This window comes from Eumetopias jubatus, unplaced genomic scaffold (assembly GCF_037043125.1).
Source record: "Eumetopias jubatus isolate StellerSeaLion01/CBP00866 unplaced genomic scaffold, mEumJub1_p1.0 scaffold_16, whole genome shotgun sequence".
Taxonomy (NCBI): Eukaryota; Metazoa; Chordata; class Mammalia; order Carnivora; family Otariidae; genus Eumetopias; species Eumetopias jubatus.
The window spans coordinates 75,582,315-75,609,311 of NW_028274822.1; the positions used below are offsets into that span (position 1 = coordinate 75,582,315).

At 52.0% G+C, this 26,997-nt stretch overlaps 1 protein-coding gene across 1 annotated transcript in view; it reads right to left on the reverse strand.

The window, feature by feature from the left end:
- The window catches only part of FAM222A (family with sequence similarity 222 member A), a 54,610-nt gene that overhangs the window by 15,601 nt on the left and 12,012 nt on the right, over positions 1 to 26,997 (reverse strand). The window contains exon 2 of the mRNA XM_028116665.2: positions 9,538 to 9,665. Within this exon, the coding sequence (XP_027972466.1) occupies positions 9,538 to 9,619 (82 nt within the window). The 5' untranslated portion in view covers positions 9,620 to 9,665. The remainder of the gene's footprint in view (positions 1 to 9,537; positions 9,666 to 26,997) is intronic.

Consider the following 26,997-nt stretch of genomic DNA (forward strand, 5'->3'; position numbering starts at 1 on the left):
CAGCCAGGATTTGACCCCCTGGACCATCTCCGTCTCCAAGCCTTTGCCCTGGGGGCTCATGGGAGGGAAGGCAGGGTGGGCCCGCTACTCTCACCTGCGGAAGGGCAGTCTGAGGCTCAGAGAGGCTGTGCCGCTTACCTGAGGCCTGGCAGAGCAAGGGTGACAGCTCCCATCAGTCTCCTGGGGTAGCTGCCTCAGCTCTTCCCTTCCTGGATGGCAGATCCCTGAATGCCACCCCCAAACCCTCATGGTGCCTCTCTGGGGCTCTCTGCACAGCCTATACTTAAAGCAGTGTGGACTCCAAGTTTATGATTCAACACCACGATGAGAAAGTCAACTATTTATTAGCAGGGAAGGTCCTGAGCAGCTGAGAAAAACATGCTTTTGTCCCAGGTATCGGCAGGTCCTGTTTGGGACCCAGGGACTGTGGCCAGCTGGGAGTGGCCTAAGAAGTTAGGCCTGAGGTAGGGGAGGGGAAATGGATCCCTACCTGCGTGTGCGCGCGCGCATACACACACACCCACACACCTTTTTTTCCTCTCCAGGTCACTTTCTCTGGTCACCTGTTCCAGCTGCCCAGGCTCCTGGACACAGGGCCACCCCCACTCCTTGCTCCTCCACCTGCCTGACTTCAGGTCCCAGAGAGGGAAATTGCAGCCATTTCTGGTTTGCTGGCCATGTTCTGGGCCTATGTGGTTGCCATGCCTTGTGTAGCCTTGTGTGGAGGAGGCAGGCTGCTTTGATCCCATTTTCTAAGGAATGGAGGAAGGGCATCTCAGACTGGGCCACGTCTTCCTTCGACCAGGCTTTTGACATTATTGTCACAGGTGGTCAGAGCTGGATGGCTTCTTAGGTCCACCTGACCCGACCCCTTGCTTTACAGAAGTGAGAACACTGGCCCTAAGAAGCTGACCAACTTGTCCAAGGACAGTACATATGGCCAAGTTGAGACCTTTCTCTTGGGGTAAGAAATGCAGCACAGCCTATGGTCTGGTCACAAAGCTCAAGGAGAGCCCTTTCCGTCTCAGTTCTGCCCGAAGGCCACAGGCACAGGAGGGTCTGCCTAAGGCCTGACTGCCCCAGAGTCATGCCCAGGAGGAAAGGGCAGGAGCCTCCTCTGCCAAGTGTCCAGGCCTTGACCGGCAGCCGGGCACCCAATTCAATTTGCTTATCTCCCTTCCTGCCTCCCGCTTTCCTGTGCTCTTCAATTACAAGCAGAGTCACTGTCTTTTCCAATAAGTGCGAAGATGTCAAAGGGTCTGACTGAGCTGGAGAAGCAGGACGTCCTTGGTGGCCCTCCACACTGTCTTGTTCAAGCCTTGGAGCAGGAAGGAAGGACTCGTCCGGGTCATCGGGCCCAGCCCCTGCCTCCAGCTGGTGGCATAGGTTAAAACACGCAGCTCCTCGGAGCCAGTAAGTCCACCCTGGGAGAATTTTGTTTTGCACAAATACACGTACAAAGATTCATTACAGCCCTGTTCTGAATAGCAAGAGACTAGAAACAACCTAAATGTCCAACAGATGGAATACAATGCAGCTGTTAAAAAGAATGAGGGCATTCTTTCTGTCAGATGGTGAATAAGTGCCGGGATATATTGGTAATGAAAAAAGGCAAGGAATGAAGAAGGTGGGGGGGATGTGAATGTTTATACAAAAGTATTTATTGTTCCTCCTGCATGTGTATTTTTCAGAAGGGTATTTAAGAAACTGCCAACATTGGTTTCCTCTGAGAAAAAGAGTTATTTTTCATTTTAAATTCTCATGCTTTCTGAATGGGTGCCATGGACAATCTATTCAGTGAAGTACTTAATTTAATAAAAGAGAATATGTTCTCCCTGAAGGTCATATAAAGGAATGAAGGGGACTATGCATGAAAAACATATTCCTTGAAACCAAAGCCCCCCCCCATGCCAAATTATCTGTCCTTGTTCTGTTTTTGATAAGGCAAATATTTCTCTCTATCCCATCTCTGAAAGAACACTAGCAACTAGCAGAACCACCTCAGTTTTGATGAATGTTGATATAATACCTTCTCTTTCTACAAATACCCCAGAAGCAACATGGAACAAAAACACAAGTTCCATTTTTTGGCAAAACTAGGAGATAGCTAAACCCCTAAACAACAACAGGTAGACGGGCTGCCCAAAGCAACAGAGATCAAGTGGGGCTGAGGGAGGAAGCAGAAAGAGTGCCGTAGCTGTGCATTTCGGGAAAAACCAGCAGCATACACTTCCCAACTGTACACCCTGTGCCAATCTAAACAAAATCTAAACCCACTTCTTTGCTGCAGTGAAACCAGGGATGCATCAGCTTTTATAGACCTTCCCTGGGCCCACTTGGTTCTGAAAATCAAATAAGGTAGGGCTAAAAAGAAATCCCTTGAATAAGCCATACTTGTAGGAACTGGTTTGTCTCTGAGGCAACTCGAGGGAAATAGCCGGGCTGAGAAAAAACTCATCTCCTCCAGAGGCAAGTAATAAAACTGAACCAGCATGGTATTTAATCGAAAGGAAAATGAGAAAGAAAGGCAAAGCCTAAGTAACGGCTGGCAAAAAAAAAATAAAAAAACCCCACTTCCCATCAGAAAAATGTAGCCACAGATGAGATGACGATTATAGCCAAATGTTTCACTGTGAGGGGAAAAACTTTGTAAACAATTGTTTCTATAAAACAAAAACACAAAACAGATATACAAGAGTAGAAGCAAAAACTTGTAAAAGCAAAAGGGGAAAATGGAATGTCCAAGGAAAAAATGCAAAAAAAAAGTGAGCAAAGTGAAAAGGGTACATCAGGAAGATAGGCAAAAGACAATCTTTGCTTAACTAGAGTCTCCAAAGAAGGAAACTGAAATTATGCAAGCCTTGGATCTGCCTGTCAAAAGGGCACGGTACTGTGTTCTGGGCAAAAGAGACTCTGAACAGTCAACACCAAGACACATGCTAGTAAAAGCAGTAACAGGAAAGACATGGAAAGATCAAAGTGAAATATAAGGGAGGAAAAATCAGGCTTCAACTTCTCCATGGCAACATTCAACTTTAGAGAACGGAATATGGTCTGCAAAGATCCTCAAAGAAACAAAGTGACCCAGGGATAATTTTTCACTCATTCAAGCAGAAAGTCGACAAGATATACCTTTCTGTACTTGGGGGAACTGCTGGAATGCTGTTCACTTGAGGCCTTAAGTCATATACCCACAGACTAACTGGATGATGGGAAACTAAGGTGCAAGTACTGGTGGTGAGCACTGACCCTATTTCTCTAGGAGAGACTGAAATAACTGGGAATGTGGTGATGTAACCAACATTACAAGTCCTGGGAACAGAGTAATGGTATCACTAAGAAGGTTGAGAAGGGGAAAGAGGAATGGAAGTAGAAGTACACAGATAGCCTCATATTTAGTAGTTGGGATCAAAAGATATATTTTTTTAAGATTTTTTTTTTAGTAGTCTCTACACCCAACATGGGGCTCGAACTCACAACCCTGAGACCAAGAGTTGTATGCTCTACTGACTGAGCTAGCCAGATGCTCCAAAAGATATTTAAATTTTTTTTTTTTTTTAAGATTTATTTATTTGAGAGAGCGAGAATGAGAGCGAGTACATGAGAGGGGGGAGGGTCAGAGGGAGAAGCAGGCTCCCTGCTCAGCAAGGAGCCTGATGTGGGACTCGATCCCAGGACTCCGGGATCATGACCTGAGCCGAAGGCAGTCGCTTAACCAACTGAGCCACCCAGGCGCCCAAGATGCTCCAAAAGATATTTAAAACTGATGTCAGGTAGGGACACCTGAGTGGCACAGGCTTGGTTAAGTGTCCGACTCTTGGTTTCAGCTCAGGTTGTGATCTCAGGCTCGTGAGACAGAGCTCCACATCAAGCTCTGCGCTGAGCCCTGCGCTGGGCTCGGTGCTCAGTGTGGAGTTTCCTTGAGATTCTTTCTTCCTCTCCCTCTGCTCCTCCTGCTTGTGCTTACTCTCTAAAATAAATAAATCTTAAAAAGGGAACCGATGTCAGGTAATGAAGGCTTAATTCGAAGAGATGAACTCTAAGAAAATGTAGGGAGAAAAAGGAAATACATTGATTTCATCATTTTGTTCATTTTAGGGACAGTAACAGATACTGTTCCAAAGAAATAGAGATCAGGGTATTAAAGCTACAGCACTAGAACAAAAACAACCTTCTTTATGATTCGTGGGTACACAGAGCAGCACAGATCACATAGAGATAGCCTTCTTTTTTTAAGATTTTATTTATTTGAGAGAGTGAGCAAGAGAAGCAGACTCCCCAGTGAGCAGGGAGCCTGACACAGGGCTCAATCTCAGGACCCTGGGATCGTGACCTGAGCTGAAGGCAGATGCTTAACCAACTGAGCCACCCAGGCACCCCGAGATAGACTTTTCAAACCAATTAAAGCACAAAATAGATCAGACACCTGTCATATCAATAAATGTAAATGGGCTAAAACATTCAAAAATTTTTAAAAAGCCATTCAGATTGTCTCACCAAGCTTAATCCAGCTCTACGGTATATGAGTCACATCTAAACCGAGTAATTTAGAAAGGTTGAAATGAAAAGATTGGTAAAGTTTCAAGGAAAATGTGAATCAAAAAAGCAGAGGTTACCATCACATTAAGTATGGCCAAGAAAGATGCAATTCACTACAAAGATTTGCAGTGTTACTCTCTCTGTGTTAAATGACATTGCATCACCATGCCTAAGGCCTGGTGTAAGGCCACAGCTGTAGATGCTGCAAGAAGAGACAGACTGGGAACAGGTGAGTAGTACGTGTCTCATTCATTTCTTCATCCATGACAGGTAAGCAAGGATATAGAAGACATAACTAACATCATTAATGGGGGAGACATAATTTGTATACACCATACTCTGAATCCCCAAAATAACCACACTTCTTTCCAAGTCCCATTTGAAAAGTCACAAAACTGGGCGCCTGGGTGGCTCAGTTGGTTAAGCGACTGCCTTTGGCTCAGGTCATGATCCTGGAGTCCCGGGATTGAGTCCCACATCGGGCTTCCTGCTCAGCAGGGAGTCTGCTTCTCCCTCTGACCCTCTTCCCTCTCGTGCTTTCTATCTCTCGTTCTCTCTCTCAAATAAATAAATAAAATCTTTCAAAAAAAATTAAAAAAAAAATGAAAAGTCACAAAACTCACAAAAACTGATTACACCACAAAGAAAAATTTAAGTCCAAAAAAGTAGAAATCACAGACAACATTCTCTGATCATAATGCATTGTAACTCGAGAGAATGAATTACAAAAGCACCTACTACCTGAATGGATAGGTGGAATTCAAACGAGCCTTAGGTCAAAGAAGAAATCAAAACCAAATCATGAGAGATTTAAAAAATGATAAAAATACCTTCTATTGGAACCTATAGGATACAACTAAAGCAGTGCTCGGAGATTTCACGGCCTTAATATTTTTTTCTTTTCTTGTTTATCAGTATGAAGAAATTAAGCCTCTAACTCAAATTTTTTAAGAAACAAGGAAAGTACAAAGAAGATTTAAATACAAATAAAAACAAAAATTAATAAATTAGAAGCCAGAAAAGGGTAATTACTAATAAATCTCAAAGATGGATCTTTGGGAAGGGGAGGTTGGTAACCTCTTAGCTAACTATCCTACTAATCAAGAAAAATGGGGAATGGGGTTGGGGAGGGAAGCACAAAATATACAAGAAATAAGGATGAAATAGTCATTTAAAAACGGTAAATTAATTTGTTCAACCTCATCCAAGTAAATTTGACAGCTGGATAGAATGAATACTTTTCTAGACAGACATAATTTACCAAACTCATTCAAGGAGCAGAATAATTATAACATCAATTATTACAGAAGAATCAAAGCGCTCCCACCCCAAAGAAAGGCACTGGCCCAGACTATTTCATGGAGGATCAACTAATCTTTAAAGAACAGATAATCCATTTCTACTTAAACTATCACAAAGCATAGAGAAAGGAGGGAAGCCTCCATTTTCTTTATGAGGCAAGCATAACACTGATCGTGAAACCCAACAAAAATTGTTCCAAAAAACTGAAAACTAATCTCACAGATGAAATTGCAGCAAAACCCCTAAGTAGACAAGCCAATCCAACACTATATTGAAATAGTCACCATGACCAACTGGGATTCAACCAGGAATGCAAGGATAGTTTGATGTAAAGGGATCTTCTATCTTTATTCCTATTACACGATTAAAGGAAAAAAACATTGTCTTCATAGACACTGAAAAGGCTTTTGGTAAGCTTCAACTTCCATTCTTAATTTTTTAAAATTCTTAATAAAACAGGAATACTTGGACACTTATTTAACCTGATAAAACATCTGCCCCTGAAACCAGCATTTTGCATGATGGGGACATCCTAAAAGCTTCTCATTAAAGTCAGGAATGAAGCAAGAGTGTCCATTATCACCATTATTTCTCATTGTTCCAAGGATCACAGCCAACACTCTTAAGTAAGACAAAGAAATTAAGGTATAAAACTTCCAAAGTAGGAGGTAAGGTTATCATTTGCACATGATAAAATAGAGTAACTGGAAAATCCAAGAAACCAAATTGAAAAATCATTACAAACAATAAAAGAATTCAGTAAGGGCAGGACTTAATAGCCTTTATATAAATAACCTCCATTTCAGGAAGAAAAGACTAGCCAAAAAAAAAAAAAAAGGGATAACTACCCAGAATTAAACTTTTAAAATGTGCAAGATCTAGATGAAGCAAATATTAAAACATTCCCAGAGACACAGAAAAGTCTGAACAAACTGATGGTCCTGGAGGGCATCAACATAAAAAATAGTTTCTCCCTGAATTATAAATTTCATGCAATCCCAGAAAAAACAGGATTTTTGTTCTTACCCAGATGAGTTGATTCTATAGTTCAGGCAGAAAAATAGCCAATTTCCACTTCTAGGAATTTAGGGTGGGGGCCTAACAAGGAACGACAAGCACCACCAAATATTAAAAGGGGTTATGTGCATGATACAATGCAAATGAACCTTGAAAACACGATGCTAAGTGAAAGAAGCAAGTTGCAAAAGACCACATGCTATAGGGTTCCCTTCTTAGGAAAGTCCAGAATAGGGTATAGGGTTTCTTCTTGCGGTGATAAGAATGTTCTAAAAATGACTGGGGTGACGGATGCAAAATTCTGTAAATATACTAAAAAAACCTTAATTGTACACTTCACATGGGTGGGTTTTATGGTATATGAATTCTATTTCAATAAAGTTGTTAAAATTTTTAATGTATTATAACTCCGTAACAATTAAAACAGCATTGCCCTAATGACTTGCATATGCTTGAATCCATACCTTACACTTTATACCATGTATTTAAAAAATTAAACCATAAAAAAAACTAGAAGAAAGCCTGGGGAACTTTAAAAAAAATAATCTCAGCATGAGGAAGGACATTCTAAGTATGACACAAAATCCAAAGGCCCTAAAAGTAAATACAGATTTCACTTCACAAAGACATGGCAGAATCAAAGACAAATGATAAATTGGGGAAACCATATGCAATTCAGATGACAGAGGTCTAATTCCGCAATATACAAAGAGTTCCTATAATTCAATAAGGACAAAAAGCCACCCAATTGAAAAAACGGACCAAGGAGATGAATAAGTTCAAAGATAAAACAAATGGCTCCAACATGAAAAGACAGTCATCCTCATTCATGTTAAACTTAAAACTACACTGTGATCCTACTTTCACTGATGAGGTGAACCAGCCTAGAAGACTGATACCATGCTGTGATGGTGACAGTGTGGGCAAACAGGCTGTCTCACCCAGAGTCATCTCAAGATGTTCCTCAGACTACATCTGTCAAAATTACAAAGGCATAGACCTTTGACCCAGTATTTCCCTTTCTTGAAGTTTATCTTGTAGATTTAGTCACACCTTGGTGACACACACATGGTTGCGTATTGTCACACTGCTTGTAAAGACAACAGGTTGGGTCCAGTGTATACAGAGGACTGGTCAAATAAATTACAGCTCCCCCTTGTTATGGAAAACTAAGTGGCCAAAGAAGGAAGAAGCTCTTTGGATGCTGACCTATAGGATGTATGGCTAAGTGAAAAAGGGAGGTGCATGATGATGTCCCAAGGTGTGCTGGGTCATGCAGAGAACCATCTGGAAGGACACACAGGACAACACGGGCTGCCTGTGAGAAGGGGAGGAGGCAGCTATACAACAGGAACGAGATGGAGACTTCAATCTGTATACCCCTTCATTCCTTTTGTATCCTGGACCACATGAATGTACTACCTGTCTAAAGATAAACACCAGGGGCGCCTGGGTGGCTCAGTCGGGTAAGTGTCTGCCTTCGGTTCAGGTCATGAACCCAGGGTCCTGGGATCTACTCCCGCATCGGGCTCTCTGCTCAGCAGTGAGTCTGTTTCTCCCCCTCTCTCTGCCCCTCCACCTGCTTATGCTCGCTCTCTCTCTCAAATCTAAAAAAAAAAAAAAATTATAAACACTTATTAAAAGAAAAAGAGTAACAGTGTAGGCGCAATGATGAAGGGCAACCAATCTTGTGCTATAGGACAGCACCAACAGGGAGATAGCTGACCCCCTACCCTTTTTCTTACAAAGAGAGCAAGTGCACGCACATGAGCGGGGCGGGGGGGGGGGGGATGAAGCTTAAGCAGACTCCACCATGCCCAGCATGGAGCCGACATGGAGCTTGATCTCACAATCCTGAGGTCATAACCCGGAGATCATGACCTGAGCTGAAATCAAGAGTTGGCCGCTTACCTGGCTGAGCCACCCAGGTGCCCCGATAACTGTCCCCTTTGAAGAGACAATAATAGTTCATTTCTAACTGAGAGCTGCAGTTTAAGAACCCAGGCCTATGTTACCAGATCCTCTGATTTTTTTTTTTTTCAAGAGACATTATAAATCCAGATTATTATGCAAATCTCCCTGTTTTCAAATGTTTCCAAATACTTCAAATTACAAAAAAGACCCTATGGTGGCTAAAAAAAAAAAATCAGATCAGAGGGTTTGGTATTCCTGTCCTGGATGGTCAAGGAAGACAGACCCCTGGAGATCACCAAGTCCAGCTCCCTAATTTGACACAAGGCCCAGAGAGGGGAAAGACATGCCCAAGGTCACACAGCAAATCGGGCCCCGAGCTGGGATATCACTGAGGACTATGTGCTTCCACATGGTCCTCTTTGCCACCAGTGCCAGAAAATCATGGTGTGTGAGACAGACGTGGTGCATCGTGGGGTCCCAGGCAGAGGGTTGGGGTCAGAGGGGACTCCCGGGAAGGAGGTCACACTCCATGGGGGGGTCAGCCAAAGGGGGTGGGTGCCGTTGTGGGGGAGGGGCCTAGACCACGGAGAGCTCTGGGCAGGGCCGTGGTGGGTGGATGTTCTGGGGTTCCGGTGGCATTCCCTGCTGGGATCTGCCCCCACAAAGGCCTGAGGTGGGAAAAGCTGGGTGTGAACTCAGTGGGCAGAGGAAGGGGACAGAGACGGGGGCTGGAGAGGCATGCGCAGGGGGAGGGCGTGCACTCACACTTTCGGAGCTCCAGGCTCTTGCTCGGGCAGGCCAGGTGTTGGCCCGGTGGGTTCTGGGTCCTCTGGAGACAGGCCAGCATGGCGGAGCTGGGGGCCCGCGGTGGGGCACACGGAGCAGCAGGGTCCCTGTGAGGAGGGAGATGAGGTACTTGTCACTTGGGCTGCTCCGTGCCCGCCTCCCACTTCCCCCGGCTACTTCCAGCAGCCTCCCCACTACCCAGCAGAACATTGGAGACTCTCAAAGCAGATACTCCTCCCTTATCTGACAGATGAGGACACCGAGGCCTAGAGGCACCAAAGGAAAGAAAGGAAAAGAATCCAGATCTCGAGTGGTAGATTTCCACCACGCCGGGGCCAGAACTGACCGGTCCCACATGCCCTGGCCCTGCTCACTGTGTGGGTCATCTCCTCCAAGGGGCTGCGCCGATGCCCCCAGGCCTGGTTAGATCCTCACCCCCTACAGGTTTCCTCAGCAGGTTGCCCTTCCAGCCAGGCGTGGCCTGTGGCTCTCCTGTCACCACCTGTGAGTGGGTCTGTCCCTGCTCTTCAGTTTTGAGCTCATGGAGAGCAAAGACGCCATGTGGTCACCTTTGGAAGGTACACGGGGGTGGGGGTGGGGCGCCCAGGAACCGCCAGTAGGCGTATGGGTGTTCCAGTGTACTGAAGTGTTGTTCTGGAGCATTCTCACAGCACCCCTACAAGGAGATGTCCAGGACGGCATCCCTGGGAGAACGCGGTCCCCAACCCTGACCAGTGCTGAGCCTAAGCACTGAGCCCAGGTCCCAAGGGCCACCAGGGTTCCCAGAACACAGAGCCCCTGTGGGGCAAGGTGAACATGGGGCAAGGTGAACACAGGCCAGCTGGGGCCTGCCCTGGAGGCCATGAAGAGAGGGCGGGGATTTCTCTGCAGGGCTCCTCCCTTCCTCTCTTCCAGGTAAGGAGCCAGAACCAGCAGCCAGACAGCCCTGATGGCCCACCCAACCCGACCCGAACCCAGCCCCACAAGTGTCCTGAGCAGCCAAGCTGGGCCAGCTCAATCCCCCTGCCAGTTCTTAAAAAAAAGGAAGAAAGACGGGGTGGGGGGTGTTTAAGGGGAAGAAAGGGGAGTTATTTAATACTAAACAGGTGTCTGGAGCCCTTAAATTCTGCTGCTTTCTTCTAATAATGAAGTATTCATGAGGAAAAGCCTTTTTTCACTACTTTCTTAAGATACTAATTTCACAACAAGCTCCTTGTTACGGCGCAATTATTCCAATCTTGAATTTCCCCGAGACGGTTGCAGCCTCCTGTCTGTCCTGGCCTCTCGGTAAATGAAAGACAATCACGTAACCACCTTTCATTATGCTCTATTTTACTTTCAGCAAAGGTACCCTGAAAGAAATGATTTACTCTGAAAGGGACTTTTATTCAGTTTCAAAACCAATTTTCTCCTATTACTGTCTCAAAAAAAAAAAGGGGGGGGATGGGGAAGGGGAGATGGTTCTCACCCCTACCCCCACCCCCCAATCGCCAGCCTTAATGCAGCCACGATGCAGTCAGAGCTGCGCTATCCACTTCCCGGCTTTGATTTCTGGTAATTTTAAAATATGCCATTACAATCAGACAGAAATTACACAGTTTAAAAAGGGAATGAAGTGGGGTTTATTGCAGGGATGAAAGCCCTTGACAGTGGGGAAGGAGGCATCACTCCTGGGGGACAGGGGACCCAGGCCCTTTAGGACAGAGCTGCGCACACACTGTCCCGCTCGGACACCTGGGGACACGCGGGCAGGACGCCGTCCACGCGCACTACGTACATCTCCCGAGATGGGCACGCCGCCGCCCACCCATACCCACAGCGCCGCGCCCCGCCGCGCCCCCTGGCGCCCCCGCGTGCACATGCAGGCTGTCCACGGTCACGCGCAATTGCATGCGCGCCTGCAAGGTAAGGGGCCGGCTGCGCAGCCTCTCCCCCCGACACGCCCGTCCGGCCCCGCGTCCACCTCTCACCGCTCTGACACAGGGTGTGGGGGACAGAGGGGAGAGCCCGAGAAAGCCGGCCAGCCGCAGATGAACGTCCTCTCCACCCGCAGATGGGAAAACCCAAGCCAGGGAGAGCTAGCACCCCGCCCAGGGCCACCCAGCAGGCAGTGGCTAGATGAGCCTGCCCCCTCACCAGCGGGTAGCCCCCAGGGCTGGGCTGGAAACTACATACCCCTGCCCCAGTGCCCACTGTGTGACCCCAAGGGAGCCTCTGATCCCTCCCAGGTCATTATCCAACAGCGTCCTGACCATGCCCAGCACCCCCACCCCCCACCCCTGCAGGTCCTCCTCACTTCTTGTCTTTCACTTGGGTGCCAGGGGCCCAAGAAGCCTAGCCCCTGTCCAGGTCCTCCCCTGCAACTCCCCATGGGCCGCACATGCCAGCATGCTTTGCCGCTGAACGAGGCAGGCTGGGGACTGTAATTGTTGGGGGTGAAGGGCAGGCTGCCTAATCTGGGGCCTCTCTGGACCTCAGCAGCTGCCCTCTCAGTGGGGCTCTGGTTTTCAGAGTGCTCCGATGGTGGATGCCTAAGCAGTTCTGGGAGCCGAGAGGTCACCAGCTCAGGGAGCGACAGAAGATTCCCCCAGAAGAGACAGGATCCATGTTCAGGCCTCAGCTCAGTACAACAGCCTGCATCATTTCATCACTGGCTTCTGGACTCCCCACAGCCCAAGAGACCATCTTCACTTGAAGGGGAGGGGTTTTTCTCTCTGTGCCTCTAATCCCAATTCACTGTTCATTTTCTCAGGAACCCTGTGCCCTGCTGCTGGGGCAGGTGGGGGGGGTCAGTGTGGGAGGGGACAGGAGCCAGCCTAGCACGGTGATGAGTGGGTGTTACCACCAGTTCCCGCATCATCCCAACCATCTACAACAGGACAGAGTCAGTCCCCCCTCCAACCCCAGAACAGAGCCCAACTTTCTTTGCCTATCCCGGCTAGCCCTCCCAGCCCTCCCTCCAACCAGCTGCCCCACACCCCCAAACCTTTGCCCATGCTGGTCCCTCTGCCCACAGCACCGCCACCCCAGTCCATTTTAACCCAGACTCTGGCTCAGCTGTCCTTCCTCTGGGCACCCCCCACACAGTCTTAATCACACCAAGTGGTAACTGCCAATTTTCATGTCTGTCTCTTCTCCATTGGACTGTGAGTTTCTCAGGAGCAAGGACCATGTCTTATTTGTCTCTTTCTCCTGGTGCCTGGCAAAGAGTAATCATTTAATAAATAGTGCTGAATGACTGGCTGAATCAATGAATCACTTATTGTCAGAGGAAGTGACCAAGGCCCAGAGAAGCCAAGCATCCTAGGAAACGTCACACAGCAAGCTGGGGACAGGAATGGGGCAGGCGCCTAAAACGCTCATGTTCTTCCCGTAACCCCACCCTGCCCCCTCTCTGCTTGGCATCATCCCATCTGCAGAAAGCCAGCTCCTCTGAGGCCCCACCCTGACTCATGACTCCCCCAGCCGGGGACCATCCGGAACGCTGCTCACTTTGAAACCCTATCTGCAAATCAGGCTGTTTATAAGCCCAAGGTCTTTTGTGACTTTAATAAAAAAAAGGGGGTGGGGGGAGGGAGGCAGAAAATGTCGCAAGCCTCAATGATTAGAATGCTTTGGCATCATTCCTGACGTGGGGGCTGATAAGACGTCTTATCTCAGAGGCACCCCTAGGAAAAGGTCCCCTCCACCAGATAACACCCCCAGCTGTCGATATGCCCTTTCATGGCTGAGGATTTAGATAAAGGAAATGTGACAGGGGAGGGGAAAGAAAGGAAGGAACTTTCCAAGTCCGAGGAAGAATTGAGTCTGTGCTGCTTGCCTCGGCAGAACAATGCATAGGAGAAGGATGTCTAAAGGCTGTCTTTATTTTTATTAAAAGAACAGGGAATTGGGGCCTTTGGCCCTGCCTGCCTTTTGTCATCTCTCCCTGCCTGTCTGGCTGCAGGGGGCCTTGGGAAGCCCCCAGCCAGTGGGAGGGGTTGCTTACAATAACCATGCACACATTAGTACTAATAATAGCGCTGCCCATTTATCGAATGTTCCCTCTGTGCTGCGTCCCACGTGCATCCTGTCCGTTATACCTCACTGCTGCTTCCTAGCAGCCTCTGCGGTGGATTCTGTTTTTATCCCCATTTCACAGGTTAGGAAATGGCCCCAGAGAGGGGAAGTAATCTGCACAAGGTCACACAGCTTTTAGGTGTCCCCCCAACCAGAGACTGCACCCTCAGCCTCACACATGTGCGGCTGCCACCCAGGCTCCATTGTGGTGGTGGTGGGGTGCCCTCAGCCCCCAGCTCCTGGGCAGCTGGGCAGGAAGGAGCCGAGGCAAAGGCCTGCTTCTCCCCAGTGCCCAAATCCACTCTGATTCTACTCCAGCAGGGGCTGGGATCACAGGGAAGGAGGTGAGGAGGGGAAGGAGGAGGAGTGGCTCCCAGGAGGCCACTTACTCATCCCATAAACATTCGCGGAGGACAGCGTGTGAGGCCTGCGTTGGGCAGAACAATACTGAGAGGAATAAATCGCAGACCCTGCCTCTGGGAGAACCGTTCTGAGGTGGCTGTCATTTACCCACCCATTCACTCACTCATTCATTCATTCAGGCAGCAAATACTCCCTGAGCAACCTTTGAGGGCTAGCCCCGTGCCATGTGCACTGTACAAAAATCAGTAAGAATGTCCTGTCCATCCTTGGGGCCTGCTTCTCCCTCTCCCTGCCACTCCTCCTGCTTGTGCTCTCTGTCAAATACAAATAAAATCTTAAAAAAAAAAAAAAAAAAGTCCTGCCAATGTTCTCTTGAACATCCAGTAAGCACTGACTTCCCACTCCCAAATCCAACCCAATGAAAATGAACTTTCCTGGGGCGCCTGGGTGGCTCAGTCAGTTAAGCATCTGCCCTGGGCTCAGGTCATGATCCCGGGGTCCTGGGATCGAGTCCCATGGTGGCTTCCTGCTCAGTGGGGAGTCTGCTTCTCCCTCTGCCCCTCCCCCCACTCATGGGCTCTTTCTCTCTCTCTCTCAAAAAATAAATAAAATCTTAAAAAAAAAATGCACTTTCCTGGCTTCTCCCCCCCCAGATGCTATTTCCCGAAAGTGGCAGGGGGGCAGAACTTTCCCTCATGCATCCTGCAGGTCTGCAGTCTGCCCCTTGCCAGGCCGGGCTGGCCCGAGAGCAGGGCAGAGTATGAGGACATGCTTGGGCTCCACACAAGGGCGAGGCTGTGACCTCATGAAGGCCACGGCTATGCCACTTCCAGCCCTTGCCCTTCCCCGCTCCTGGAGCTGCCTACTCTGGCCTCGCTGGCTCTACCCAAGGCCAAAGACTAGCTGGGGCTTGGAGGGGAAGGTCATGCCAGGCCCTTCCCAGTGTCCAATGGGAGTTGGACTTCACAGAGGAGAGCCAGTCCTGGATGCCTCCGGGGGGGGGGGGGTCACCAGCCCACACCAGGGCTCTGACTGGCTCAGTGACCTGGAGGAAGTCACAGTCCCTCCCTCTTTTCCTCACTGAATCTTGATGGGAAACAGCCCAGTGGATTTCATAGGAGGGACTTCCAGCTTGGACAGGAGGGAATGTTTTACGATTTGGTTTTCAAACAATCCAGTGCACTAACTGTGTGCAAGGCAACAGGCTAGGTCCTCTGTTGGCACACAGAGGGGGTTCTAGATGCGGTCTGTGCTTGAGGGATTTAGAAGGTTGAGTTGGGATGAGATGGGGAGCTGGGAACATCCAGCAATTCACATAAAGCGCTGGAGTGGACTGTTGGGATCCTGCTCTTCCTCAGGGCCCCACAACCTTCATGGGGGAGGGGGCAGGGGCTGCCAACTGTTCTCACCCTGATCCCTACGGCTGGACAGGAAGCCTTGTTCTCCTCTCCTCTGTCCTGGCCACGGAGCCTGAGCACAAGTGCCAGGAACAATGTGAAGTGGTGATGGGAGGCCCAGGGCCTGGGAGAGCTGGAGTCAGATCCTGGGTCTGTGGCCCTGCGTCACTTTTCTGTGACAGTCCCCAGCACCACAAGCCAGGCCAGCACGAAGCCTCAGAAAGCTCAGTCTTCCCTAAACAGCGAGGGACAGGAAATCGCCTGCCCCGGGCCAGAGGGACCCTTGCCCAGCAGTACCTTAGCGAGTCTGGGTGCACAGGCCCTCCCCCACAATAGGAGGCTCCGCCACCGTCTCTTTCCTCCTCTTCCCTGTCTCTCTCCTTCTCCCTTACTCCGTCTGCCCCCCTGGCCTGCTGTCTCCCTTCTTTCTCCCCGCTGTCCCTCATTCTTGTTCCCCTCCTGACCCCACTCTCCCCTACTCCTTCCCTCTCTCTGCCTCTTGCCACCCCCCTCCCACCCACCCTGTCTCTCTGCAAGGCAGCCAGAGTAGAAGCCCACCCCAACCCCCTCCTGCCGCTCCCTCCCCCATCCCTGTTCTGAGCCTGAGGCCTTCCAGGGGACCCTGTTAATAATTAAATGTTAATCTAAAAAGCAATTTGAGCTGCGGCTAGGCAGATCTGGTTAGAGATTACATTAGCATGGAGGAGGCGAGGGTAATTTTCTTTAACCCCTCTCCTGATCTCTCAAGCCCGGGAATCTTCAAGTCACACCGCCACTGCTGATTAAACTGGCGCGGGGCTGGGCTGTGGATAAGGGGTCTGTGAAAAGTGATTATTTCCCCACTGCCATTTGGGCCACAGCACCAGAAGGGGATTTTCACTCTCTTATTTTTTTTAAAGGCTGGGGTGGAGGGGCATTGCCCCCTTCAACAGGAGGCCTCATCCACTGCCAGGATCATTATGCCATCCATCCCCATCCCCACAGGGCCAGAGGTCTCTCTAAAATGCAAATCTGGCCACAAAGCATACCTGGCTCCCTCTGTTCCCAAGAGGCGGAGGCCAACCCCGGGCCTGGGAGACAGCAACTCTCCATTCAGTCTGGGCCCAGCCCTGGGCCGGGCACTGGAGCCAGATGTGCGGGTCGTTCTGGGCCACCAGGAGAGACCAAAAAGTGAACCAATAATCACGAAGGCCAGAGGGCAGGCAGCCGCAGCTGGAGCCCTGAGGTGGGCGCGAGCTTCTCACTGCCACACGTGCAGGTCTTGGCCTGGGGAATCCCTTCTGCTTGCACCCTTCCTGAGTCTCTACCTGTCCCCATGAAATTCTACTTGACTTTCACCTGAAGCCCAGGTTCCTCAAGGGCTTCTCAGAGACGCGTTTGATAAATGGTCGGTCAGTAATCAAATTAACGGGGCTCCTCATGTGGCTCTCTCTGATCCCTCCTCCTTGGGTCCACGGTGCTGTGACCAGTGACCATGCACAGTGGGCCCCCAGGAAACCATCTCCTGAAGGAAGGATGGGCCAGAAGCACCAGGCTGGGATCAGTGACTGACAGGGACAGAGGGCGGAGGTTTGGGGCGGGCAGCTCGCATGAGCCTTCAGCACCACGGCCAGCTCCCAGTGCACTCACCCCGGAGACAGGGGCCAGGCAGAGCTTGGGAGCCTGGTGACGTCAGTCGCCATGGGAACTAATCTTGATGTTATCTGCCCTGGGCAGCACTCCAACCTCTGGAGACATGACAAATTAAGCACCTACTGTGTGTGAGAGGCTGAAGCAGTGACAGACCCTGACGGAGGGGATGGGGCGCCAGAGGAGCAATTACAAGGAAGGAGACAAGTGGTAGCCATGGTGGGGACAGCCTACCTAGCTTGGCGGTGTCACGATGAAAGGACAGCCCCGCTGCCTTCATAAGGAGGATTAACAATATCGTTCCAGTCTTTGGATCCTGATGTCTGAGCTTTGTCCCTTAACTCTGATGCGTGGGGCACATTCCTCTGAGACTCAGTTTCCTCCTCTTAAAAAAAGGGGTTAATTCCACAGATTGTACAAGGGGTTATACCACGGATTCTACAAATAAGGTGCCAGGGTTGTCATCACAGTACCTGCCCAAGTGGTAGCTATTATTAGTATCGTCAATGATTACCATCAGCAGGGAGGCAGGGATCGTGCCATCCCATCTAGGGCTTCCTGAAGATGGAGGGAGAAGGGGTCCGAAGCACAGGACTGCACACACAAGCCTAGAAAGACTTGGAAAGAATTGGGGAGTATGAAGAACTTGAAGCAGCTCCAGGAGGGAGAAGAAACCCTCTGGATGAGTAAGAGCACCCCATCTGTGTTAAGGCCAGGCAGGGTCACCAGGGCAGAGGGAATCGGGGCAGGGAGCCCAAGCTCAAGGCGGCAAGATCCACTTGCTGAGGACAAGTGCTGGTTCAGGGCAGGGAGGGGCTGAGAGAAGGTGCTGGGTGGATGGAGGGCTCACAGGAGGGCTTGAAAACCACCCTCTCTCGTGATAGCACCCTATCAGAAGCCCAGGTGGGATGGGCTGAGGGGAGGGCTGGTTTGGGCCCTCTCCCAGAACCAAGGGTCACCCAGGAGCACCTAGGGAGTGAATGGGGGCAGGGCTCATTCTCACAAAAATGAGCCTTCGGGAAGCCCTAGATGGGGGAGCAAAGCCACCCAATCTCAGACCCCCCCTATCCAGCTCCCACTCCCTGAGAGTCAGATCCCAAGGTAGGAAGTGAGTGGGGGGGGGTGGCATGACTGTATAAGTCACTCATTCTTCCCCTAGTTCTGGCCTGGCCTTAAGTGACAGCCAACTCTCCATTGTCACCTTCCAGCCAAGGGGTGAAGCCGCGGGCATCAACAGAACTGATATCATCAGCAGGAAGGCCCCAACCCAGTATTTTTGTTGGAGGTCATGGAACCTTCGTGAAGGCGCAACATACAAGTGGAGACCAAAATGATACTGGGTATTACCAGATGACTCTGGGGATAATGGGTGCAGAAGGGGGAACACCATGCAAAGGCTGAAGGTAAGACCCATCGTGGAGGTGGGCGCTCCCACCCATTCTCTCACCTATCCCCCTGCACACCCCCCGGCCCTTGCACCCTACAATTCAGGGTTAACTCAGTGACGGGGAAGGAGAAAATCTAATAATCAGAGCAATAATAGGAGCTGGTTTTTATTTTTAGTGTTCCCACGGGCTCAGCACTTTACAGACATCACCTCATTTAACCCACCCCACAACCCAGAGAAAGAGGATGACTATGGTCTGTGTACCCGTGACGAAACAGAAGAGGCCGGGGGCGGGGGCTGTCCAGGGCCACAGGGCCGGCAGTTAGTTGGTGCAGGGGGGGCAGGGAAGCCCAGCAGAAGAGGTGGGCCTGTGCCAGACTGAGACCCCAAGGGGAGAGAGAAAGGGAAGAAAACTGGGCCCAGGGCAGGAAGGCCAGGCTTAGGGGACCAGGAGACAGAAGCCCAGGTGGGGGGATGGGCTAAGGGGAGGGCTGGTCTTGGCTCTGAGCCAGGAGCCAAGGATCAACAGATGCTTCAGAGGATCAGGCTAGAACAGAAATGAGAAGGGCCTTCGGGATAGGGGGCAGGGGAAACGACAGAGCACTCTGGCCCAACAACACCATCAACATATTTATATAGATGCTAACCCCCAGAGCCAAGCCCCACTTGTGTGTGGGCCAGGTGTCCTTTGCTGTGAGCTGGGCTGGAGGCACAGTGTCTCTAAGCCCCCATCGTCTGTCCACAGGGCACTATGATCCTAGCACTTGGGATGCTGGGGCCAGACCACCACGTGGGTTCAAACCCCAGCTCCACCCCAGGCTGGCAGTGGGACTGTGTTTATCTCTAGGGGGTTTGATTCTTCTTTGTGTTTCTATTTCTAATTTTTCTACAGTGATTGTGCATCCCTTCTTTCTGTGTGTGTGTGTTTTAAGTTACTTTTTGGAAAGGGATTTCAACCACTGACCACCTGGAGGTGAGGAGCTGGACATATTGTAAATTCTTGGCTGAGACAGGGAGCGGCTGCTCAGGGAGGAGACAGTGAGTGGCCAGGGAAGATGGGGGTGGGTGGAGGAAAAGAGGCAGGAGCACCAGAAGGCCCAGAGGCTTTGAAATTCAGGAGCAAAGGGAAGCAAGTCTGGTCCAGCCAGCCCTCTAGCAGGTCCTTCCTGCAACTCTGCCACGACAGACCCCTGTTCTGACCATGTGCCTCATCACGTCCCAACGTCCCAGGGCCCCTGCATGCTATTCTCCACCCCACAGGGCCAGGCTGGGCTTCCATGTGGAACTCACTTCCTTCTCCACTCAAAACTCCCCTGCTGGCTTCCCTGGCATTTCTAACAACATCCTCTAAGGCTGTGTGTGAATCCCGTCTCCACTCCCTGCCCACACTGTCCCTCTCCCCTTGCTTACCCTCGTCTTCCAACAGGTCAGCCTTGGTCTCATCCCAGGACCTTGGCACTTACAGTTTTGTCTCCATCTAAACACTCTGCCCCAGGGCTCTCCAGTAGAAATATAATGTAATTACAAATTTTCTAGTATCCACAAGGGAAATTATGTCTTTTTGTTTGTTTTTAAAAATTTTAAGTAATCTCCGCACCCAGCGTGGGCCTTGAACTCACAAGCCTGAGATCAAGAGACGCACACTCTCCCAACTGAGCCAGTCAGGCGCCCTGGAAGATGTTTACTAACGTATTTTATTTAATCTAATATATCCAAAATAGTATCACTTCAACATGTAATCAATATTTAAAAATGACTCACGAGATATTTTCTTTTTTTCCACACTAAGTCTTTGAAAGTGGGGGTTGATTTTACATTTACAGGACTTCTCAGTTCAGACGGGGTGGCGCTCTCCATGTCAGCTCTAACTCCTCATTCGCACCTCAACTCAAACATCACCTCCTCCAAGAGGTCCTCCTTGACTGCTCCAGCCACTAACCCATCAGGGCTGTAGATCCTTCAGTGTCATTACCACTCTGAAATGACCTTGTTGATGAATTGTTTAGCATCTGTCTTTTCTACCAGAGCACAGACTCTGCTGTGTTTGCACACTGGGGCACACAGGTGCCCAGGGTGGGCAGGTGGTAGGGGATGGGGGTGGGGCCCCACGGCCCTTGTCCGTGCACCTCATTCCAAATTCTACTTTCGGTGAGGAGAGGCGGAGGCCTGCGTGTGTGTGGGGTGGGGGTTTGCTGAAAGGGGGAGGATGTACACACACACACACACACACACACACACACACACACACACACACACACAAGACCCCCACCCCCTCCCCCTGCTTCTGAAGAGCGGGCCTAGAAGATGGGCCTCCTTTCAAAATCAGCCCGGCGCGGAAAAACAGCTGTGACAGCACAAAGCCGAGATTGAATCAGCGACGGGCCCGATTGCCTGGTGACGGTTACAAATGATCTGATGTGGAAGAGACAGGATCAGATGTGTGCAGAACAACGGCTGCTCCGAGCACCGCCCCCCCCATGCCAGACAACGGGCTGCCGGGCGGGAGGGCGGGCAGGTGGTGCCCAGAAGCCCAGGCCGGAATGCGTCCATCGGTGCAGGGGCCCAGGACAGGCTTAGCGCAGAATGGGCCCTTCCTCTGGGCCAGGCCTGGCCTTGTCCACACACCTGCTCACACAAGCCCCACCTGACCAGGACGGTCACTTCCGCAAGGCGAAATGAGACACTCCCCAAACGCCCAACACCTAGGAAGAAAGTCCTCAGCATGAGACCAAGTGCTGAGCGCTGGGCAGCTGGGTGACTGCTGAATTTTTCTTCATCGGACTTGGTTCCAAATACTGAAAGATGCATTTCACTTTTGCAATGGGGGAGGCAAAAGGACATTCTCCCTACTTCTTACACTCCAGCAGTACCCAGCTTCTGCCTCAGAAGGGTGGGCAGGTGTCCCCTGCCATACATAGCTCCATGACAGCCACAGGACCAGCTCTTCCCCTGCCCCCAAGAGGCGGGGTGGGGGATGAACCTCCGTGTGCGATTCCCAGGCTCTCAACCACTTAGTACTCAATGTCGACTCTCTCCACTACCCTGTGCGACAAGACTGGGTCCGGGGAGACCGGGGCTTGCCCAGAGGTGCACAGCAGGGAGGTGGCAGAGCCTGGGGCCTCACAGACCCAACTCTAGGCTCTTTCTACACCAAGGCCAGGAACACAGGAGATGCTCAGTACATCCCATTGAACAGAGGGATGCCCTGAGCCTTTCCTTGTCGACCACCGTTTGCACGGCCCAGGGTTCACGGCTCTCCTCTCTGGACACCTGCCCTGGCCTCTGGGGTCTTTTCCTCATTTCACCGCACAGCACACCTACCTCTTCGGTCCTATCAACCTCTTCACACATCTGGAACACAGGGGACACTGGAAAACCAAGTGGGTGCTCGACAACACAGGTGGGTGAGTGGGATGTGGGCTGGGTGGCAATGGGAGCCCCACCCTTAGGGGTGTCATGGAGCCTCCAGGGCTGGGAAGCTTCTGGAAGGGGGGAGGGGGAGGGCTCCTTCCTCAAGCGGTCTGGGCAGGGAGCTGCTTCACCCAGCCTCGGGCCCATCCTGAGAAGAGTGGGCATAGCCACGCCTCCCGTTCTCCAGGGGCAAGCAAAGGCTCAGAGAGGCTCAGGGTTTGTCCAAGGCCACCTGGTGGGGCCTGGACGCGAAGCCCATTGCAGAGCCATGCCAAGGGAAGCCTGGGATTCCAAGTGGGCGCCCAGTGTCTCATGGGCCACTCCAGCAATGGGCACTGGGTCACCTCCCCTGGACGCCATCCTGGCCCTGAGTAGTGGGCATGACAGCAGGCCGAGAGGCTGATTCCAAAGGGGCCGGCCTGAGTACCATGAAGTTAGCCTTCTACCACCACCACCTGGATGGCGTCCTACTGGGCCTCACCCTCCAGACCTGCAAGGTGCTGCCTGCTTTAGCCAGACCAGCAGTATCCAGGAAGGCTAAGGCACAAACCTAGAAACCCAGCCCTGCCACTTCTAGCAGGATTCTCTTGAGGAAGTCACCAGGTCCCTTGCGGGGGGCCTCAGTTTCTCCGTGTGAAAAATGGGGCTAGAAATAGCACCTCTGTCACCTGGCCATGGTGAGGACTAAGCTGGATGATGTGTACGTGGGATGCCATCACTTCCTCGGTGGTGCCCTTCTAGCTCCTTGAAATCCCACACTCACGGGGGGCCCACTGTGCTGGCAACGTCCACCCTCAACTTTCACCGTCAAGGGCCAGAGATGACAGCCGGTGGCTTCAAGAGGTGAAGGGATTTGTCCATGGCCATGCAGAGCAGGGCGAGGGGACTGGGGAGGTGCATGTGGCCCTGGCCTGGGGACCCTTGAACTCAACCCCAACTCCTTCCAGCATAGTTTATCCTCAACTCCTGGGGACAAGCCCCACACAGGGCATGGCTCCCTTCACAAAACCTTGCCTGAGCATCACCTGTGGTGCTGGGCTGTGGGGACCCAGAGAATGAGAACAGCAGGGATGATGAGGCACAAGCCCAGTAACCCCAACCCTGGTCAGATGGAGCTTCAAGGGAGTCCAGGGAAGAAGGGTCATTCCCAGGAGGAAGGGGGAGCATCTTAGCCCCTTGACTGTGTGCTTGGGAACCGCATGGAGCACAGAGGCACACAATGGATGTGCTTACTGAGTCTGATGCGCCAGGCCTTCTAGGGCTCACTGAACTATAAGGCGGGTGTGTGTGTGTGTGTGTGTATTCTGATGGAGGAACCCCACCCCACGGGCAGACGCCAGAGGCAGTACTTTGCAGTCGTTCACCCACTGAATCCTCCTAATCTCCCTGAGGTAGCGACTATTATTATCCCAATCTTCCAGGAGGGGAAACTGAGGCACAGAGAGAGGTGAAGCCACTTGCCCAAAGCCATCCAGTAAGGGACTGGTGAACGGGGATTTGAACCCATATCCATTTGGCTCGGCGATCACGCCCACCACGCCCACAGCCCCTCCGTCTAAGAGAACACGGGGTGGGGGCAGTGGTCTTGAAGGCCAGGCTGAGGTCTTGGCACATCATCCGCAGACCAGAGGGAGCCACAGAGGAGGTGGGGTGGTTATGGCGAGGCCTCTGGAGCTGGCCTCTCTGGACTTAAACCCCAGCTCTTCCACTCACTGGCTGTGCAGCCTTGGGTAGGTCAACTAACCTCTCTGGGCTTATTTCCCCATCTGAAGGAAGGGACACAGGACAATGAGGTTGAATTTTGGCACAGAGTGAATTTCACGTGTTTATTAAATTGGAAAAAAAGAAAAACGAAAAAGAAAAAGAAAAAAACCCGAAGGCTGGCGGACTCAGACAGTGCCTCGCCAGGTTTGGGGACAATCTGGTCACTGGGCCTGGGGCACATTTTGGCTCAGGGCAGTGGGCACAGACTGGCACGGCCCAGCCCAGCCTTACCAGGGGGTGTCAGGTCTGGGGAGGGGGTGGCGGCAGCGGCGGCGGCTCAGGGCCTGCTGGGACGCGCACCGGCATGTGCGCACGCAAACGCACGGCTGTGTCTGTTGCTGCAGCAGCTTCTATGCAAACATGTTAATTTGTTTTCATTTTGTGTTTTTTTTCCCTCGCAGGATAATTGGGTGAGTTTGAAGTCTTGGCGAGGCTGCTGATTATAGCTATTTGGGTGGTGCCCTCGTGGGGCTCTGGGCCCTGCCTCCTGCCTCTGGCAGTGAAGGCGGCATCTGGGGGTGTCTCGAGGGGTGCATGGAGTTGCCGCCGGGTTCTGGGGGCCCTTGCCAGCTGGGGACGGAGAAGGCGCGACATCCTGGGACCCACCTCATGCTCTCTGCCCAGAAAACACCGTATCCCCGAAGGGTGCAAAATCCCACCCACAAACATCTTCCCTTTGCCCTGTTTGCTGCAGTTAAAAAAAAAAAATTGTGATATGGTTGCCAATATGAACAAGGAAAGAAAAACGAAAATTTCACCCCAAATTCTCACTGTCTGGTTGGTCTCGAAAACAAACTAAAACTGGCAGCTAGCTCTGGAGCCTCTGAGCCCGCACTCCCTCGAGGCTGGGCGGCAGCTGCTTTGTTCATCACATCACCTGGTCGGCCCCCCTGGGCACCTGAGTTTTCCACCCTGGAGAAGTGCATGGGTTTTGGGGTTGCATGATCTGAGGCTCAGACCAAGGCTCTGCCCTCAGAAGCTGTGTGGCTTCAGCCAGTATCTGCCTTCCCCAGGCTCTTCTCCTATCCGCAAAACCCCTGCCTTGCCTTGGCCTTGGCAGGATTGAAATAAGATGGCGTGGAGATTTCAGGAGCAGAGTCGGGGCGCAGAAGGGTTGGCTCCCTCCTGGAGAGGAGGGTCTGCTGGGGGTGGGAGCTTCCTGCTCCCCAGGTGTCCTGCACTGGACCCCATCCTGGGACGGGCAGCCTTGTCTCTGATCTGTTTCGTATACCTTTCTTCTGTTGGTCAGGGACCCGGGGTCTGAGGCCAGGGCTGTGTCTCTATCTCGGACTGACAGCCTACTACGCACCATGCTGCAGCAGAAGAGCTGGGAGAGGTGAAAAGGCTTGGGGCTCTGGTGGCAGGAGGCAAGGTGCGGGACCCAGGGAGGGGGGACTCCAAGCCCCACCGGGATGGAAGACAACTAGGGGAGAGTCGAGCTGGACTTACTCTGCAGAGAAGGGAGGCATGTGTGTGCTGGGGGCTGGGGTGTGTGTGGGTTGGAAGGGGGACAATGAAGGCAGTCGCCGTGGAAGCCTCGGGCTGACAAAGGCACAGAGGAGGGAATGGCCTGGTGGGTGTGAGCTGGGGTCCCAGGTTGCTGCGATATGCCATGGGAAGCCAAGCGGCCTTTGGGGCTGCCTGTCGGTGTTCTGGGCCTCCCACAGCACAGAGGGGACTTGGTCAGTGTCTACAGTGGACAGCTGCCCAATGGGCTGGGTGGAGGTCAGGAAGAGACGAAGGGCCGGGCCTTGTGGGAAAGTACCTTCTCTGTGTTCCCAGGACCCTTGACAAGTCGCTTCAGTTATCCGAGCCTCGGTCTGCCTTTCTGTAAAGTGGGGCTGCAGCAGGGACCCCCATGAGACACTCCCTGCCGTGTGTTTATGCTCCTAAGACTTACCCCTGTCACCTGTACACTGCCTCAGCCTGTCCTCCTACCTCTCCCAGGAGGGGGTAGGGATGCCAGAGGGCCCAGGCCACGTTCTTGCAGCCTGAGCACGTACAGGCTCTAAGCTCAGCCCTTTACCCGTGTCCTGGCGCATCTCCCAGCGCTCCCAGTGGTGGATTCTATTCCATTCCCATTTTTAAGCTTAGGAGACGGAGACTCAGAGAAAGTTTAGCGGGAAGGGCGGCCGTCAACAAGGTTCTGTCCTCGATCCCCACTAAAGTGACAGCTGCTAGCACGGAGCCTGGCCAGGATGGAGGGACAGAATGGATGCCTGGTGCCTGCCCAGGGAACAAAGGCAGCCGGCAGCCTTCCCGAAGCCACCTAGGCAATGGAGACGGGCACCTCAAGTCGCAGCCCTGGGTCTCGGGACCAGCAGGGCACAAAGGGCAACTCCATGGAAAGAAAAGGTGTTGGAGTGTGCCAAATACTGGCCCCGTGAGCAGCTGCGAGTATGGCGAGTCCCCTGTCCTCTCTGAGCCTCTGTCTTCATCTGTGAAGGGACTACTGCCCTTTCCCTGCAGGGTTGCTGGAGTGTCTGGCCCGGTGCTGGCACACAGTAGGCCTACAGCCAACCAGGGTAATGACCGCCCTTGGCCCCTCCAGCAGCCAGAGGTCCCAGAAGACAAGAGCAGGCAAATAATGGTGGAAGGTGGCGGCAGGGGAGATGACAGGCTCCCCCGGCCAGTCCCCTGGGGGTGGTGGCAGCTCTCTGTGGAGGGCTCGGGCCTCCCCGGTCATACAGGGTGGCAGTGGCAGCATCCCCTCCCCCACTGAGCCCCACACAAAGGGCCTCTATTCCCTGCTCCGACCATTTATTCCCGGCCGGCTGGCCACACCGCCCTCTCCCCACTCTGGGGCGGCCCTGCCTGGCCCGAGCCTACCCGAACCTACACAAAGGCTGGTGTGTCCCCGCCAAGCCAGCCTGGCCTTAGAAGACCCCATCTGCAGAGAGCTAGAGAGCTCAAAAGGGTCCTGGGGCAGGTTCATAGTGTGTGGCAAGGCCTCACGTCCAGGCCACGATGGTGGGGGGAGGGTGGCTAGGAAGGCTGATGAACTTGAACGTGGTCCAGCAGCCCATAGCTCTGTAACCACAGGTCGGTTTGGACCTGTTTTCTCATCTGCACAATGGGGACAATGCCCAACTTTTGGGGTTCCTGAGAGCTCAGTTAGGGGATGCAGGGCCTAACACACAGTCAGCACCTCAGCGCCAGATTAGAGGCAACTGGGAGAGCCCTACCCTGGAAGCCTTGTGGGCCCAACCCCTGGGGAGGGAGGGGGAACAGCACCCCCTGTAGACCCCTCCATCTAGCAAAATCCACATATGCTGGTGCTGACCCTCTCAGGCCAGGGAGTGCCCCCTCCTGCCTGAGCCCCTCTGCAGGGGGTGAATGACAACAGTTACTATTTATGAAAACACCCACTATGTGCTAGGACTTTCAGATCCATCATCTTCTTTCAGCCGCACTGCCACACTGAGAGGG